This window comes from Dromiciops gliroides, chromosome 4, assembly GCF_019393635.1.
Source record: "Dromiciops gliroides isolate mDroGli1 chromosome 4, mDroGli1.pri, whole genome shotgun sequence".
Lineage (NCBI taxonomy): Eukaryota > Metazoa > Chordata > Mammalia > Microbiotheria > Microbiotheriidae > Dromiciops > Dromiciops gliroides.
Genome location: NC_057864.1, coordinates 128,074,440 through 128,087,883, shown reverse-complemented (window position 1 = coordinate 128,087,883; position 13,444 = coordinate 128,074,440). Strand labels below are relative to the sequence as shown.

The window sequence follows — 13,444 nt, the reverse complement described above, 5'->3', positions numbered from 1 at the left end:
GAGATAGTAGTGGAAGACTCACAATGTGAGATGAAGAAAAGCTGGTGATAAGAGGGAACTCCCAGAGAATGACCCTCATTTTTCTGTGAAATATGAGGCACAGTTCTCAGATGTGCAGGGTAAGGGGGAGCTATGAGAGCTTTAGGAGTACTGAGAAATTGTGGAAAGCTGCTGTGGTCAGTGGGATACTGAATTGAGTAGGGAGTTGTGAAAGGTTCACCCTACCTCAGTGAGGGCCCTGTTGAAATTTGTTAACATAAATTTGTAGTGGATGCAATCAGTACAGTTTTGATATTTTTCTCAACTTCGTTCAGCAGCACATGAATAAGAGCAAAGACAGTGGATGGTGAGAATAATCTAAGGCTGAAACTTATTAATAGGATCAGATCAGCAATAAGACAAGGAGGCAAGGGATGGGAAAGAAGACAGTTGGAAAGTTGTACTGAGTGCTAGGGATACAAAGAAAGGCAGAATCACAAAAAAAAAGAAAAGAAAAAAAAGAAAGGCAGAATGAGGAGGAGCTTACAATCTAATGGGATGGGGAGTTGGAGGGGGCAGAGAGAAACATGAAAATAACTAGTCTCATGAGATAGAATAAATGGAAGATAAACTTTGAGGATTAGACCCTAGCGTCTGAGGGAAAGGCTTCTTGTAGAAGGTGAGATTTGAGCTGAAGCTTGACAGAAACAAGGAAAACTTAAGGTTTTTGGAAGGAGAGCATTTCAGGCATGGAGGACAGGCAAGCAAAAGTCATGGGAGTGGTGTATAATATGAGATGGAAAGCAAGTAGATCTGTTACTAGATTGTACAGAGTGTGTAGACTAGAAAGATAGGAAAGGTCCAGGTTATGAATTATTTTAAATGTCAAGCAGGTGACTTTGTATTTGGTCATAGGGACCTTTATATTGAGGTCATGGGGAGGTACTAGAATTATTGAGTGTGGGTGGGTGGGGAAATATAGTCAGAAACACAATTCAGAAAAATCACTTTGGCAGCTTAGTGGAGGATGAACTGGAGCAGGGAGAGACTTGAGGCAGGGAGATTAATCAGAAGGCAAGTAGTCCACTTAAGAGGTGATAAGGGCTTGAACTAGAGTAGTGGCTGTGTGGATGAAAAGAAAGGATCATATAGGAGAGATGATATGAAGGTAGAAACAAAAAGATTCACCAGTGGATTGGTTATGTGGGGCAAGTGAGGGGTGGAGGATGACACAACTTGTAAGCCTAGATGACTAGGAGGATGGTGTTCTTTCAGCAGTAATAATGAAATTCAGAAGAGAGGCTTTGCTGAGGAGGTAAGTTCTGTTTTGGGTCATGTTGCATGTAGAATACCATTGGGACTTCCAATTAGAAATAGCCAGTGGGGACAGCTAGGTGGCGCAGTGGATGAAGCACTGGCTCTGGTTTCAGCAGAACCAGAGTTCAAGTGCAGCCTCAGATACTTGACACTTACTAGCTATGTGACCCTGGGCAAGTCACTTAACCTTCATTGCCCTACCTCCCTGCCCCCCCAGAAAAGAAATAGCCAGTAAACAGTTGATATGGGATTGGAACTCAAGAGAGAAACTAGGGGTGTGAATTTTCTGCACAAAGTTGATAGTTGAACTCATGGGAATCAAAATCACCCAGTAATATAGTAGAAAGGGAAAATATAAGAGCCAAGGGTAAACCCTAGCTAGAGGAGTTGGACAGATCAAGCAAGAGTTTTTTGAGGATGGGGAGACATGGGCATGTTTGTAGGAAGTAGGGAAGCATCTGTTGTTGTTGTTGGTCCTTTCTTCTTGAAGAGGAACATGACATCAGGGTAATGTCATGACATGCACTGAATTGGATTTAAGTGAGGGAGGGCTGTCCAAAGTCAACAAGCCTCACTCCTCCAGAGTCATCTGGTTCCAATGGCAAGATATGTATCAGGACGACTGGAGGTGTCCCCGGATGTTTAAAGCAATTGGATTTAAGTGACTTGCCTAGAGTCACAGAGCTAGTGTCTGAGGTGAGATTTGAACTCAGGTCCTCGTGATTCCAGGGCCAGTGCTTTATCCACTGTGCTACCTAGCTGCCCCTGGGAAGCATCTAGAAGACAGAAGGAAGATTAGTGAGAGAGTAAAGAGTGGGAAGGGGCAGTTGGCTAGCGATTGCTTGTGTATTTAAAGGCAAGTTAGTTTCTCAGTAGATTAAGCTCTTGAATCAGGAAGACCCAAGTTAAAGTCAGGCTTCAAACACTATTAGCTTTGTGACCCTGGAAATGTCACTTATCTGATGTGTATCTCAATTTCTTCAGTTGTAAAATAGGGATTATGATAGTGATTAACTCTCAGGGTTGTTGTGAGACTCTATTGAGATATTTGTAAAACACTTAGCACACCATAGGCACTTAATAAATGCTTGTTCCCTCCCTTTCCTCCTCTAAACCCAGGGTTAGGGGGTGTGACCTGGATGACAATCTAGGAAAAGAGATTGGTTCTCCTTTTACCATTATTGCCACTCAAATGTTGCAGAAAGGCCAAGAAAAGGCTGTTAGATGTGGCAACCAAGAGATCATTGGTAATTCTGGAGAGGACAGTTTCTTTTTTTTTTTTTTGTGCTCTTTTTTTTTTTTTAATGTATGAGGTATTTTATTTTTTCCATTACATGTAAAGATAGTTCTCAACTTTTGTTTATACATGCTTTACAATTTCAGATTTTTCTCCCTCCCACCCCTCCCTCCCCCCCTCCCCTAGAAAGCAGGTAATCTGATATAGGTTATATCTATATATCTCTATACATATACATATAGATATATATATACACACACACATATATATACACATAATAACATTAATCCTATTTCTGCATTAATCCTGTTACAAGAGAAAGAATCAGAGCAGTGATGTAAAACCTCAAAATAGAAAGAAAAAAAAACCAACAGCATCGAAAACAAAAGAAATAATATGGTTCAATCAGCATCTATACTCCACAGTTCTTTCTTTCTTTTTTTTTTTTCTTGGATTTGGAGATCCTCTTCTATCATGAGTTCCCTGGAACTCTTCTGTACCATTGCATTGGTGAGAAGAATATAGTCCATCACAGTAGGTCAGTACTCAATGTTGATGATACTGTGTACAATGTTCTTCTGGTTCTGCTCATCTCACTCATCATCAGCTCATGTAAGACCCTCCAGGTTTCTCTGAACTCTTCCTGCTCATCATTTCTTACAGCACAATAGTATTCCATTGTATTCATATACCACAACTTGTCCAGCCATTCCCCAATTGATGGGCACCCCCTCAACTTCCAATTCCTTGCCACCACGTAAAGAGCAGCTATAAATATTTTTGTACATGTGGGTCCCTTTGAGAGGACAGTTTCAATTAAATGATGAGGTGGGAAATCAGATTGCAGAAGTTTTAGAAGAGAGTAAGAAAGAGAGTAAGTAGAGGGGCCCAGTATAGACTATTTTTTTTCAAGGAGTTTAATTGAGAAGGGGAGTAGAAATATAGGGCAATAGCTCAGAGGGTGGGAGAGATTAGTGAGGGTTTTTCTTTTGTTTTTGTTTTGTTTGTTTTTAAGATGGAAGAGAGGCATAGGTGTATGGGTAGTAGGGAAGGAGTCAATACCTAGAAAGAGATTGAAGATTAGAGAATGGCTATGATGGTGGGAGCAATCTAATGGAGAAGGGGTAGGGATTGGGATCAAGGGTACCTGTAGATAGATTGGCTGTGGTCAGAAGACTGGCCACTTTTTTATGTGAAGCAGGAATCTAGTAGGAGATATAAAGAGGATGGGAAGAAAAGAGGGACTTTGGTGAATGGATTCAACATTTTCAGTGAAGTATCCATTGAGAGCCTCAGCAGAGAAGGTAGGAGAAGGAAGAGATGCTGTGGAGGAAGAAGGCAAGGTGATTGGTCACAGGTTCGAGGGTTTTGAGAGTAGAAAATAGTTGATAGTTGAACAATTTTAACAAGAGGTCAAGATAAGGAAAGGAGAGTGTAGCTGGCGTAGGACTGATGGCCAAGGAAAGAACTGAAGAATGAAGGGAATGAAGGTCACGGTGATGACAAAGAATAGTTTTGGACTCAGGGTTAGGGGTTGTTAGACAAAGGAAAAAGTGGGTTGATAAAAGATTATGATCAGATAAAGGAATTTCAGAGCTGGTGAGCATGTACATGGAATATTTATGGATGATGGAAAAATCAAGGATCCTCTATGTTGTTGTGGCAGACTGGAGAAGTAGGTCATGGAAATTGAGTAGATAGAGGAACTGCTAAGTTAGGGTATTTAAAAAGCCATCAGTAGGTAATGGAAGATCTGTGAATATACAAAGTATATAAGTGGCAGGTGAATTTTGAAGGAAATAAAGAAGGTTTTTGTTATGATATAGACTGTTGGCACCAGAAAATTCCATATGATCTAGTAGAGAAAAGTGCCTACTAAAGCAGAGACTACATGGATAGTGCAGGTTGAGTTAACATTACAATTTGAGTTCTATCTCATTTTATAGGGCTACAAGTAAGAATTGAAAATGTTATCTCAACTCTAGGCAACATTGACATTCATTTATAGATTTGGAGAGACTTTTTTTTTCCAGTGGTGTATTTTATAGCCTGTAAGTGGAAAGTATTCATCAACACAGATGTTTGTGTGACAGCTAATTATACCTATAGTGATACATTTTAGTGTGACTTAGATCTAACACAGTGCCAGACCATCTTTTTGTAAGGTATACCTCAAATGGCTGTGGTGTAGTGAAGAGTAGTAGATTAGTAGTCTAAGCTAGGCCCTTGATTTTTCTTTATTGTTGTTGCCTTTTTGTATCTCACTTTTGTTTCTGATTATATTTATTCCTCCTACCCAACAGGCCTTTACTTGGAAAAGAGATTAAAAAATATATAAAAAACCAAGAGTTTAGTAAAACCAACTCCAAACATGGCCTACCTCTGACAACACATGCATTTACCTTCTCTATCACTCCCCCACCCCCCAATCTCTCCAATTAAAAGAAGGGAGGTTTAGCTTTAATGTGGCTTTTGAGGCTCAGTTTTCTTGTGTAAAATGAGTTAGCTGAAAGACAGGTGATTTCTAAGGCCTGTCTTATTTAATTCTAATATTTTAGAAATGGGTGAATTAATAACAAATATAACATTTCAAAAAGTTACGTCTTATCTAACAGTTAACAAGCACTTTTGGGGACACGGTACCTTGGAGTTCTTTTTTCCCTTTTTAATTCCTTTTAAAAATTTATTTAACTTCTTCTAAAAAATTTTGAGCTCCAAATTCTCCAGCCCCTCCTGCACCCATTGAGAAGACAAGCAATATGATATCATTATACACGTGAGATCCTACAAAACATATCCCATATTAGCCATGTTTCAAAAAAAGCAAGAAAAATAAAGTGGGAAAATAATATTTCAGTTTGTGCTCAGAAGTGCATTGATTTTTTTTTTCTGGAGGTGGATAGCATTTTTCATCCTAAATCCTTTGGAATTGTCTTGGGTCGTTGTATTGATCAGAGTAGCTAAGTCTTTCACCAGTTGATCATAGTTACAGTACTGCTGTTACTATGTAGTATGATCTGTCCACAAGCACTTATTAAAGTCCTGCTATCTGCCAGGCACTGTGTACTAAGCACTGGAGATACAAAGAAAGGCAAAACCAAACCAAACCCCAAACAGCCCCTGCTTTCAAGGAGCTCACATTGTAATAGGGGATACATTTTAGATAACTAGGTACATACAGGATAGATTCAGAGTAGAGGAAGGTAATCTGAAAGGGAAAGCATTAGCAGCTTGGGGAGGTAGGATTTGAAGGAAGCCAGGGAAATATAATAGGTAGAGAGGAGGATGGGAGTATTTCAGGCGTGGAAGACATCCAGTAATAATAGAAAAGGAAGAATTGTCAGTTCTGCTTGTGCTTATTCCAAATGTTTAATTTATTTTTCAGATTAATTTTGGAAAATGCCAAGCAGGAAATTTGCTGATGGTGAGATAGTAAGAGGACGTTGGCCTGGGAGTTCACTTTATTATGAAGTGGAAGTACTTAGCCAAGATAGCAAATCCCATCTGTACACTGTGAAATACAAAGATGGAACTGAACTTGAATTGAAAGAGAGTGATATAAAGGTAAGTGCTGTGTTTTTATACCAAGGCATGTTTTAAGAAATAATTACAGATATTTTTAGTGTCTTATTAGCTTACTAGGAAAATTCTTGTATAACTTCTGACCATTTCCTTCCTGGTTTGAGACTCTTAACTTTGGAGCCAGGGGTCCACAAAAATATAAACAAAAATTAACAATGTAAAGTTTTTTGAGAGACAAATAGAAAACATTCCTCTTATATTATTATCACATATCAAAGTAACAAGAAATAATATTCATCAGTAAATATAACAAATAGTATGCTTCTGTAGTATTCTTAGTTAATAAAAGAGACAAAGATGAACAGAGAAGAAAGTGGCATGGATAAGAAGTACACTTAGTGGCCTTTTGGGATATTGTAATCAAGATTTATAAAGCTTTGTTGTATTTTCACAACTGGGTATAAAAGATGACTTCAGTCTCATGCTCCTTCTACTTCCCAAGCAAAAGTTTTCAACAAGTATTAAATTTATGTGTTGGGCCCCATGCTAAGCACTGGGGATACAAAGAAAGATGAGAAACAATCCCTATGTTGTTCACTGCTCTCTACATGCCCCACCCTCCCAATCTCTTTAGGTGCTTACAGTACAGTCTGGTGTGGGGGACAATGTGCCAGCAGCTGTGTACAAACCTGAGGGAAGGGACCACAGTAAAGGGAGACTGGGAAAGGCTTCTTGTAGATGGTGGGACTTTAGATTCAGGGATGAGATTAAGCCAGAGAAGGCAGGAGGCAGAAATGAGGAGAGAGCAGTTCCAGATAGCAGGACAGCCAGTGAAAATGCCCAGTCAGAGATGGGTGTAATGTACAAGGAACAACAAGGATGCCAGTGGCACCAGATCACAGAGTACGTGGGGGTGAATAAGACATGAGGACTGAAAGATGGGAAAGGGCCAGGTTTTGAAGTGCTTTAAAAGCATGAAGGCCAACAGTTCCAGCTATGCTTTTCATGTATTGGGTTTGTGCTTTATGGTTAAGATTTGTCTTTCAGAAGTAAGTTATTATGATACATCAGTTAAGCAGTGAGGCACTTAACATTTGCTTTCAAGCTGTGTTTTGGGTACATCAGTTGTGAGCAAAAAGTTTTCATTGGGCTGTTTGAGATGGCCAGATTCTTACTAAATCTCTATTGATCTTAATTATAATTTACATATAGTTCTGCTGAAAAGATTCATCTAAGGCTTAATTAAGCTATGTGGGCTAAAAATTGGAGTCATCTTGAAGTGTGTGTGGTCCCTTCACAGAATGGATTGAGCTAGTTAGTGCATGCCTATATTTAGTCCTTTGAAGGGGGATTTTGATTGATAAAATTTTTTCATAAGTCCTGAACAGCCTGATGCTAAATTTAAGAGGTAAACAATAAATATTTTCCATATTTAATAGTAGTAGTTACTTGAGGTCATGTTTATGAATGAACCTACTTTTTTCCTTTTAAACAGGTCTGTTTATATCTGCACATTTTTATTTGTACAACTAACTATGGAATTTCTTTTTCTCTTTGTTTCTTTCTCAACTTCTAACATCAAGCCTCTAACATCATTCAGGCAAAGGAAAAGTGGCTCTTCCTCTAGTTCTCCTTCCAGACGCCGTGGGAGTCGATCTCGTTCTCGATCTCGCTCCCCTGGCCGTCCCCCCAAAAGCACACGTCGTTCTGCTTCCCAGCATGCAGAGATTAAAGACAAGAAAGACATTTTGGAAATCAACTTGACTCCATTGGTATTGGGGCTTTTCTTATGAAGACTTTAAGCCTGACCTTGATAATGTTTATAAGAATTTAATATTCTCATAGTAAATTTTAGCTATTCAAGTCTCCACATGTTATAGTCTTTTCCTTTCAGAAGATCCTATGAACGTGTTTGTTCATATTATTTTTTTATTTTTGGAGTGGACTTGTAATTTCATTAGTGTAGAGAACACTGGATGAGGAAGTTTCTTAGACTTAGTATCTTTTAGACAGTTTCCTGGGTGGCTGGGAGGCTGACTTGTCTAGACTTATACAGGTAGTACCTGTCAGATCTGGGCGTGAACCTAGGTCTTCCTGATTCTGAAGCTAGTGTGCTACTACTACATTGTTCTACCTTTAATACTAACCATATTCATAGTTATATGAAATTTTGTGTTTCTTACCACAAATACAAGGTAATAAATTGTAAAGATATAAAAAGTGATGATGGAGAATAGGATTTCTTAGCTTTATATCAAAAGGATGGTTTCACATTGCAAGTCATGTAGGTGTTTTTGGTATTTCAGTTTCGAAATAATTTTTAAATAGTTTTAGATTATTCCAGAGTAAATAAAAAGAAACAAAACTGACTCATAATAAATTTCTACTGAGTATAAGCATGTTTTAATTTATGAACAAATTTGGAATTCAAAGACTTGGGTGAGACCATGGGCAAGTCATTTCTGCGTTTCTCTTTCTTAATCTGTAAAATGAGGTCAGAATAAGTGATCTCTAAAGTCTTTTAAAACTCTAAATTCTATACTCTATTTGATATAAGTATTTATATTAAATGGAACAAATTTTAGCCTCATTCTAATCTGTCAACTTCAGGAATCAAAAGTGATGCTGTCTATGGGGCTTTTTAAATTAAATATATTAGTAAAAACATTGAATGTGAATGTAATCAACTAAATAAGTTTAACGTAGCCATTTGTATTTAAATTGTTACATAAAATATGTAAAGCAGTATAACAACTTGAGTCATGTCAACCCATCAGGATGTGTACACTAAGTGTGTGCACACTAAAATTGTATGCTACTTTTATTTTGGCACTGAATAACTTAATTTTTGGAAGTTAGAGGTTTTGAAGAGCTTCTCATGTGAAAAAAAACACCTGAAACTCATTAATTATGGTCTGAAATGGCACTTTTCTAGTGATTCTTTTGGCCGTTGTATTTCATTACAGCTTGGTGATGGTTACTGTTTGGATCTTCTGGTCTTAGTTTCCCTGACCTTAGCCTCACTAAAGGATTGGCAACTGTTTTGCAGGACTAAATTGTTGGCTACTTGTCATACTATTGGATAGTGGGTACAGCTTGTAAGTGAGACTCTTAGATAAGTATGGCTCACATTCATAGCCTGTAAAGTAGATTCAACTAGGCTAGACCTAAAACTTGGCTGGGAGCTTGAAGTATTAATGTTGTACTCCGTTAGCATTCTAAAGGACATACTGCTCCTTTTGTTTTTAAACTATTCATCAGTGTTATATAATTTGATATTATTCTCCTGAATTGTTAGAGTTTCATAATTGTTTCATCTGTGTATTTTCTGTGGAATCTTTGCTAACATATATATTCTTATCCATGCTATAAGCTTTCAGTCCACTACTAGAAAAAAAGTTTTTTTAACTATGGAAGAAGAGATGGAAAGAAGAAAGCAGAATGTAGAATAATACTGCTTTGCAGACAGATTCTAATTAGCCAATTTTATTTGAGGAAATAAAAAATGAAATTTCTATAAGTTTCACATATAAGTTGGCAGTTCTTATTGCATACAATTGGCATTATTTCTGTTAGTAGTAGAAGTCCTTAAGTAACTGTCATTTCTTTCATTTCCACAACAGACGTTTATTCCTTTTCCTCTTTGACACACACTTTTTCTCATTATCATAGAAAAACTGTTAAAATCATGAATGTTTTTGCAAGGTCACATGTATTGTTAATTTATGGTTACTGCTTAAAAATTATTAGAATGTTTTCTAAATTCTCAAAGGTTACTAAAATTTCTATCATTTTCTAAATTAGAAGCAAAGTGCAAACAGCATTAGCAGATATAATGGTGAACCTGACCGGATAGAAAGGAATGATATATCTCACAGAAACATTCAGGTATGGAAACCTGTTTTGTCAAGCAGTCCCTTTTTTTTGCTAAAGCAGCTTGTCTCTTCTCTTCTCTTCTCTTCTCTTCTCTTCTCTTCTCTTCTCTTCTCTTCTCTTCTCTTCTCTTCTCTTCTCTTCTCTTCTCTTCTCTTCTCTTCTCTTCTCTTCTCTTCTTTTGGTGAGGCAATTGGGGTTAAGTGACTTGCCCAGGGTCACATAGCTAGTAAGTGTCAGGTGTCTGAGGCTGGATTTGAACTCGGGTGCTCCAGAATCCAGGGCTGGTGCTCTATCCACCGTGCCACCTAGCTGCCTGAAAGCAGCCCTTCAAGAAGAAACAACTACAAACCCTAATGCTTTCTCACGAGCTATTGTCTAACTGTTCTTAAGTTGTAAGACTAATGGCTCATAACAAATGTTTATTATTGGTTAAATTATCACTAAAGTATATGGACATTTTGAGTTGGGGAGAGGTATATCTAACACTACTGTTAACTGATGGTAATTTCTTTTACAAATTAGGACAAATCTTACTTGTCACAAGAAAGCAGCTATCTGGCTACACAGTATAGCCTTCGCCCAAGAAAAGAAGAGATCAAATTTGAAGAACTAATTTCTAAAGAAGAGAGAAATCTTGTAGCACCAAAGTCAATAAGAACTTTTGAAATGACAGCTACAGAACCAGAGGACTTAGAGTTTGGAGGAGGGTTTGGTATGTATATTAGAAATTACTTATTTAGTTAACTGTTGAAGAAATTACAAGTTTAACCCTGAAAAGAACCTTGAGGTCATTTTAGTTAAGTCTTAAGGTAGAACCATCATTCTAACCTTTTATGATTTTAAGAAATTATTGTTAAAATTAGCTTGTCCACAACCATAGCATCCCATGATGGATTGTTAATTGAAATTCAAGTGTTTATATTTAAAATTGTATAATCATCTATCTTAAGCCTGGGTTATAGGGGAATTCGGGTTTGGAGAACAAAAGGTAGTGATGTCATTGAGTCCCCTCTAGTGTAGTATCCTTCCCTGATAGATGACTTAGAACAAATAGAATATCTCAAAAGGCTGGAGCCAGCTCAACAGTTAGCATTATATATAGAGAGAAACAAGTTAAAAGAAGAAGTATTCAGCCTGCTGCATTAACTCTTCAGTGAATAATTTACAGAAAATCCCTTATTGCCATGCTTCCTTTAACTTTAGCATGTACTAGTTGGATCGTGCAAACTCTTATGTTTAATTTGGGATGTTTGAGGAAAGTTTAAAATCTATTTTTAAATCTAGTTGAAACACATTGGAAATTAGTTTCTTCTTTGCAACTTTTTCGTCTTGTTAACTCTGTGGGTATAATATTCTAAAACACTTGATTTTAAATTCCTCATTTCTGCTCAGATAACTAAGGGTTCATTACTGTAGTAACTAAATGCCTTCTCAACTATACAGAATTGACCAAATTACCACAATTGTCTTTCTGTCCCTAGAAATGATAAGTCTCTATTAATAGAATGACCTTAGACTCCACATGATATAAATTCTTTATTTTAGAAATAAGGATTCAGGCTATCAAGGCTATTAAGTCACATCGGTAGAAAGTGGCAGAGCCTTTTTTTTTTTTTTTAACAGAACAATCAGGTTGTCTGGCTCCAAACTAAGCCTTCTTTTCAAAGTACCAACTATTTTTTCCAGTTGTAAATCCATAATCTTTTACCTTTATTACTCCTTGCATTCCTCATTGAGGCTAGCACAGTGTCTCACACCTAGTAATGCCCAGTAAATTTGTAGAATGAATGAATCCTGAATTTTGGTGTCTATCATAATGATATATTAGAACTAAAAATATGCTTGTTTAACAATAGCTTTGTAAAGTAGTATAAAACTAGGTCAGTGGCATTATAAAAATTGGGTGATTCATAAAAATTGTAATAAAAATTAAATAGTTTGATATGCCATATCTCTGTCATCAAAATAACAAATATTTGAGTGGAAAATAGCTTTAGTCCTATCTAGTGGCTAACCATCTAGTTGTGAAGACAGTATGGGTTTTTTTGTTTGTTTTGGGGTTTTTTGGTGAGGCAGTTGGGGTTAAGTGACTTGCCCAGGGTCACACAGCTAGTAAGTGTCAAGGGTCTGAGGTAGGATTTGAACTCAGGTCCTCCTGTATCCAGGGCCAGTGCTCTATCCACTGTGCCACCTAGCTGCCCCCTGACAGTATGTATTTTAAAAAATGTCTAAGTGCCAAATAAATACTTAAGAAATATATCATCATAGCTTGAAAGATACCAGAGATTATCTAGTCCAATTCTTCATTTTACAGTGTAGAAAATGGAAGCCCAGAAATGTTCTATAACTTGCTCATTGACTCATAGATAGTAAATGGCAGAGCTAGCATTTGGACTTATAGTCTCCAACCCAGTATACCATGAAGGGTTTGTTTGCCAAATTGTGTTAAAATGACTTATCAGTGAAAATAAGTTTTCTTTCTCAAAAATATTTTCATAGATAATCTGTACTAAGATACTGTACCACTTTTTTGTACTGTCTTCCAGTTAGGAAATATTTACAAATGACTGAGCTTTTAGTCACATGGCTCCATAATATATGCTGCTGAATTAATATCAAGCCAAAAGAAGTAGCAGTTTGTTAAGTGTATTGGACCTGGAATCAAAAGACCTTGAACTGATACCTACTAGTTATGGTCAAATCATAAATATGTTGTGCCTTAGTTTTATCAAATGTTAAATAGGAGGGAGAATGCTTGTTTCATCTGCTTCTGTAAACCTTAAAGTACCATAAAAATGTAATCTATCAGAAATATGATGCAGTAACTGAAGGCTGGGCTAGGCATTTAACACCTTATGTTGTAGAGGAGGTAGGTCTTGAGCTTTGCCTTAAAATTAGGATGTGTATTTTGTTAACTTTCATAGTCTGAGATATCTTGGTGATAGCATTGTACCATTGGGTTGTCCGTTTGTGGTCTCATTTTTGATATGTGATTGATTTTCCATCTTTCTCTGTCATAAATACAAACAAAAGAAAGATAGTGCTTATCTAAATGGAATGAGCAGGAGGGTATTTCCTAAGGGGAAAATAGTTTGAGAAATGGTGCATTGGCTAGGAGCTGTGAGTGGTTTGACTAGAGGGAAGGTTCTTATTTGGAGAGAATGGTTTAAAAGGTTGGAGAGGATAGGGCCCAGATTAGAGGGGGTGGTTAAATGAGGTTTGAATTTTGACTGCAGGATTAGGGCTAGCAAGAAAGTGAATGTGTAAAAATCAGTGTCTAAAGATAAATCTGGTGTTGTTGTGTAGGATAGATTAGGAGTGAGGGATTGGGAAAGAGACTGCTAGAGCTAAGTAGACAAAACCGGCTTTGTTGGAGTACCCCAACACTGAGATTTTGGAGGAAGATGGTAGTTGGTAGCTAAGATAGTAAAATCAAACGTATAATATCTATAATTTAGAAGGTGATTGTGAGGATAAAATGAGAGAAGAGAAACTGTAAAAAGTATTTTTAAG

The 13,444-nt window shown here is 37.1% G+C and overlaps 1 protein-coding gene across 2 annotated transcripts in view; it reads left to right on the top strand.

Moving 5' to 3' along the window:
* LBR (lamin B receptor) overlaps nucleotides 1-13,444 on the top strand; it is a 38,988-nt gene that overhangs the window by 7,855 nt on the left and 17,689 nt on the right. For both annotated transcript variants that reach the window (XM_043962962.1, XM_043962961.1), the window contains 4 exons: nucleotides 5,919-6,097; nucleotides 7,639-7,827; nucleotides 9,860-9,943; nucleotides 10,454-10,643. In XM_043962962.1, the coding sequence (XP_043818897.1) occupies nucleotides 5,933-6,097; nucleotides 7,639-7,827; nucleotides 9,860-9,943; nucleotides 10,454-10,643 (628 nt within the window). In that variant the 5' untranslated portion in view covers nucleotides 5,919-5,932. The remainder of the gene's footprint in view (nucleotides 1-5,918; nucleotides 6,098-7,638; nucleotides 7,828-9,859; nucleotides 9,944-10,453; nucleotides 10,644-13,444) is intronic.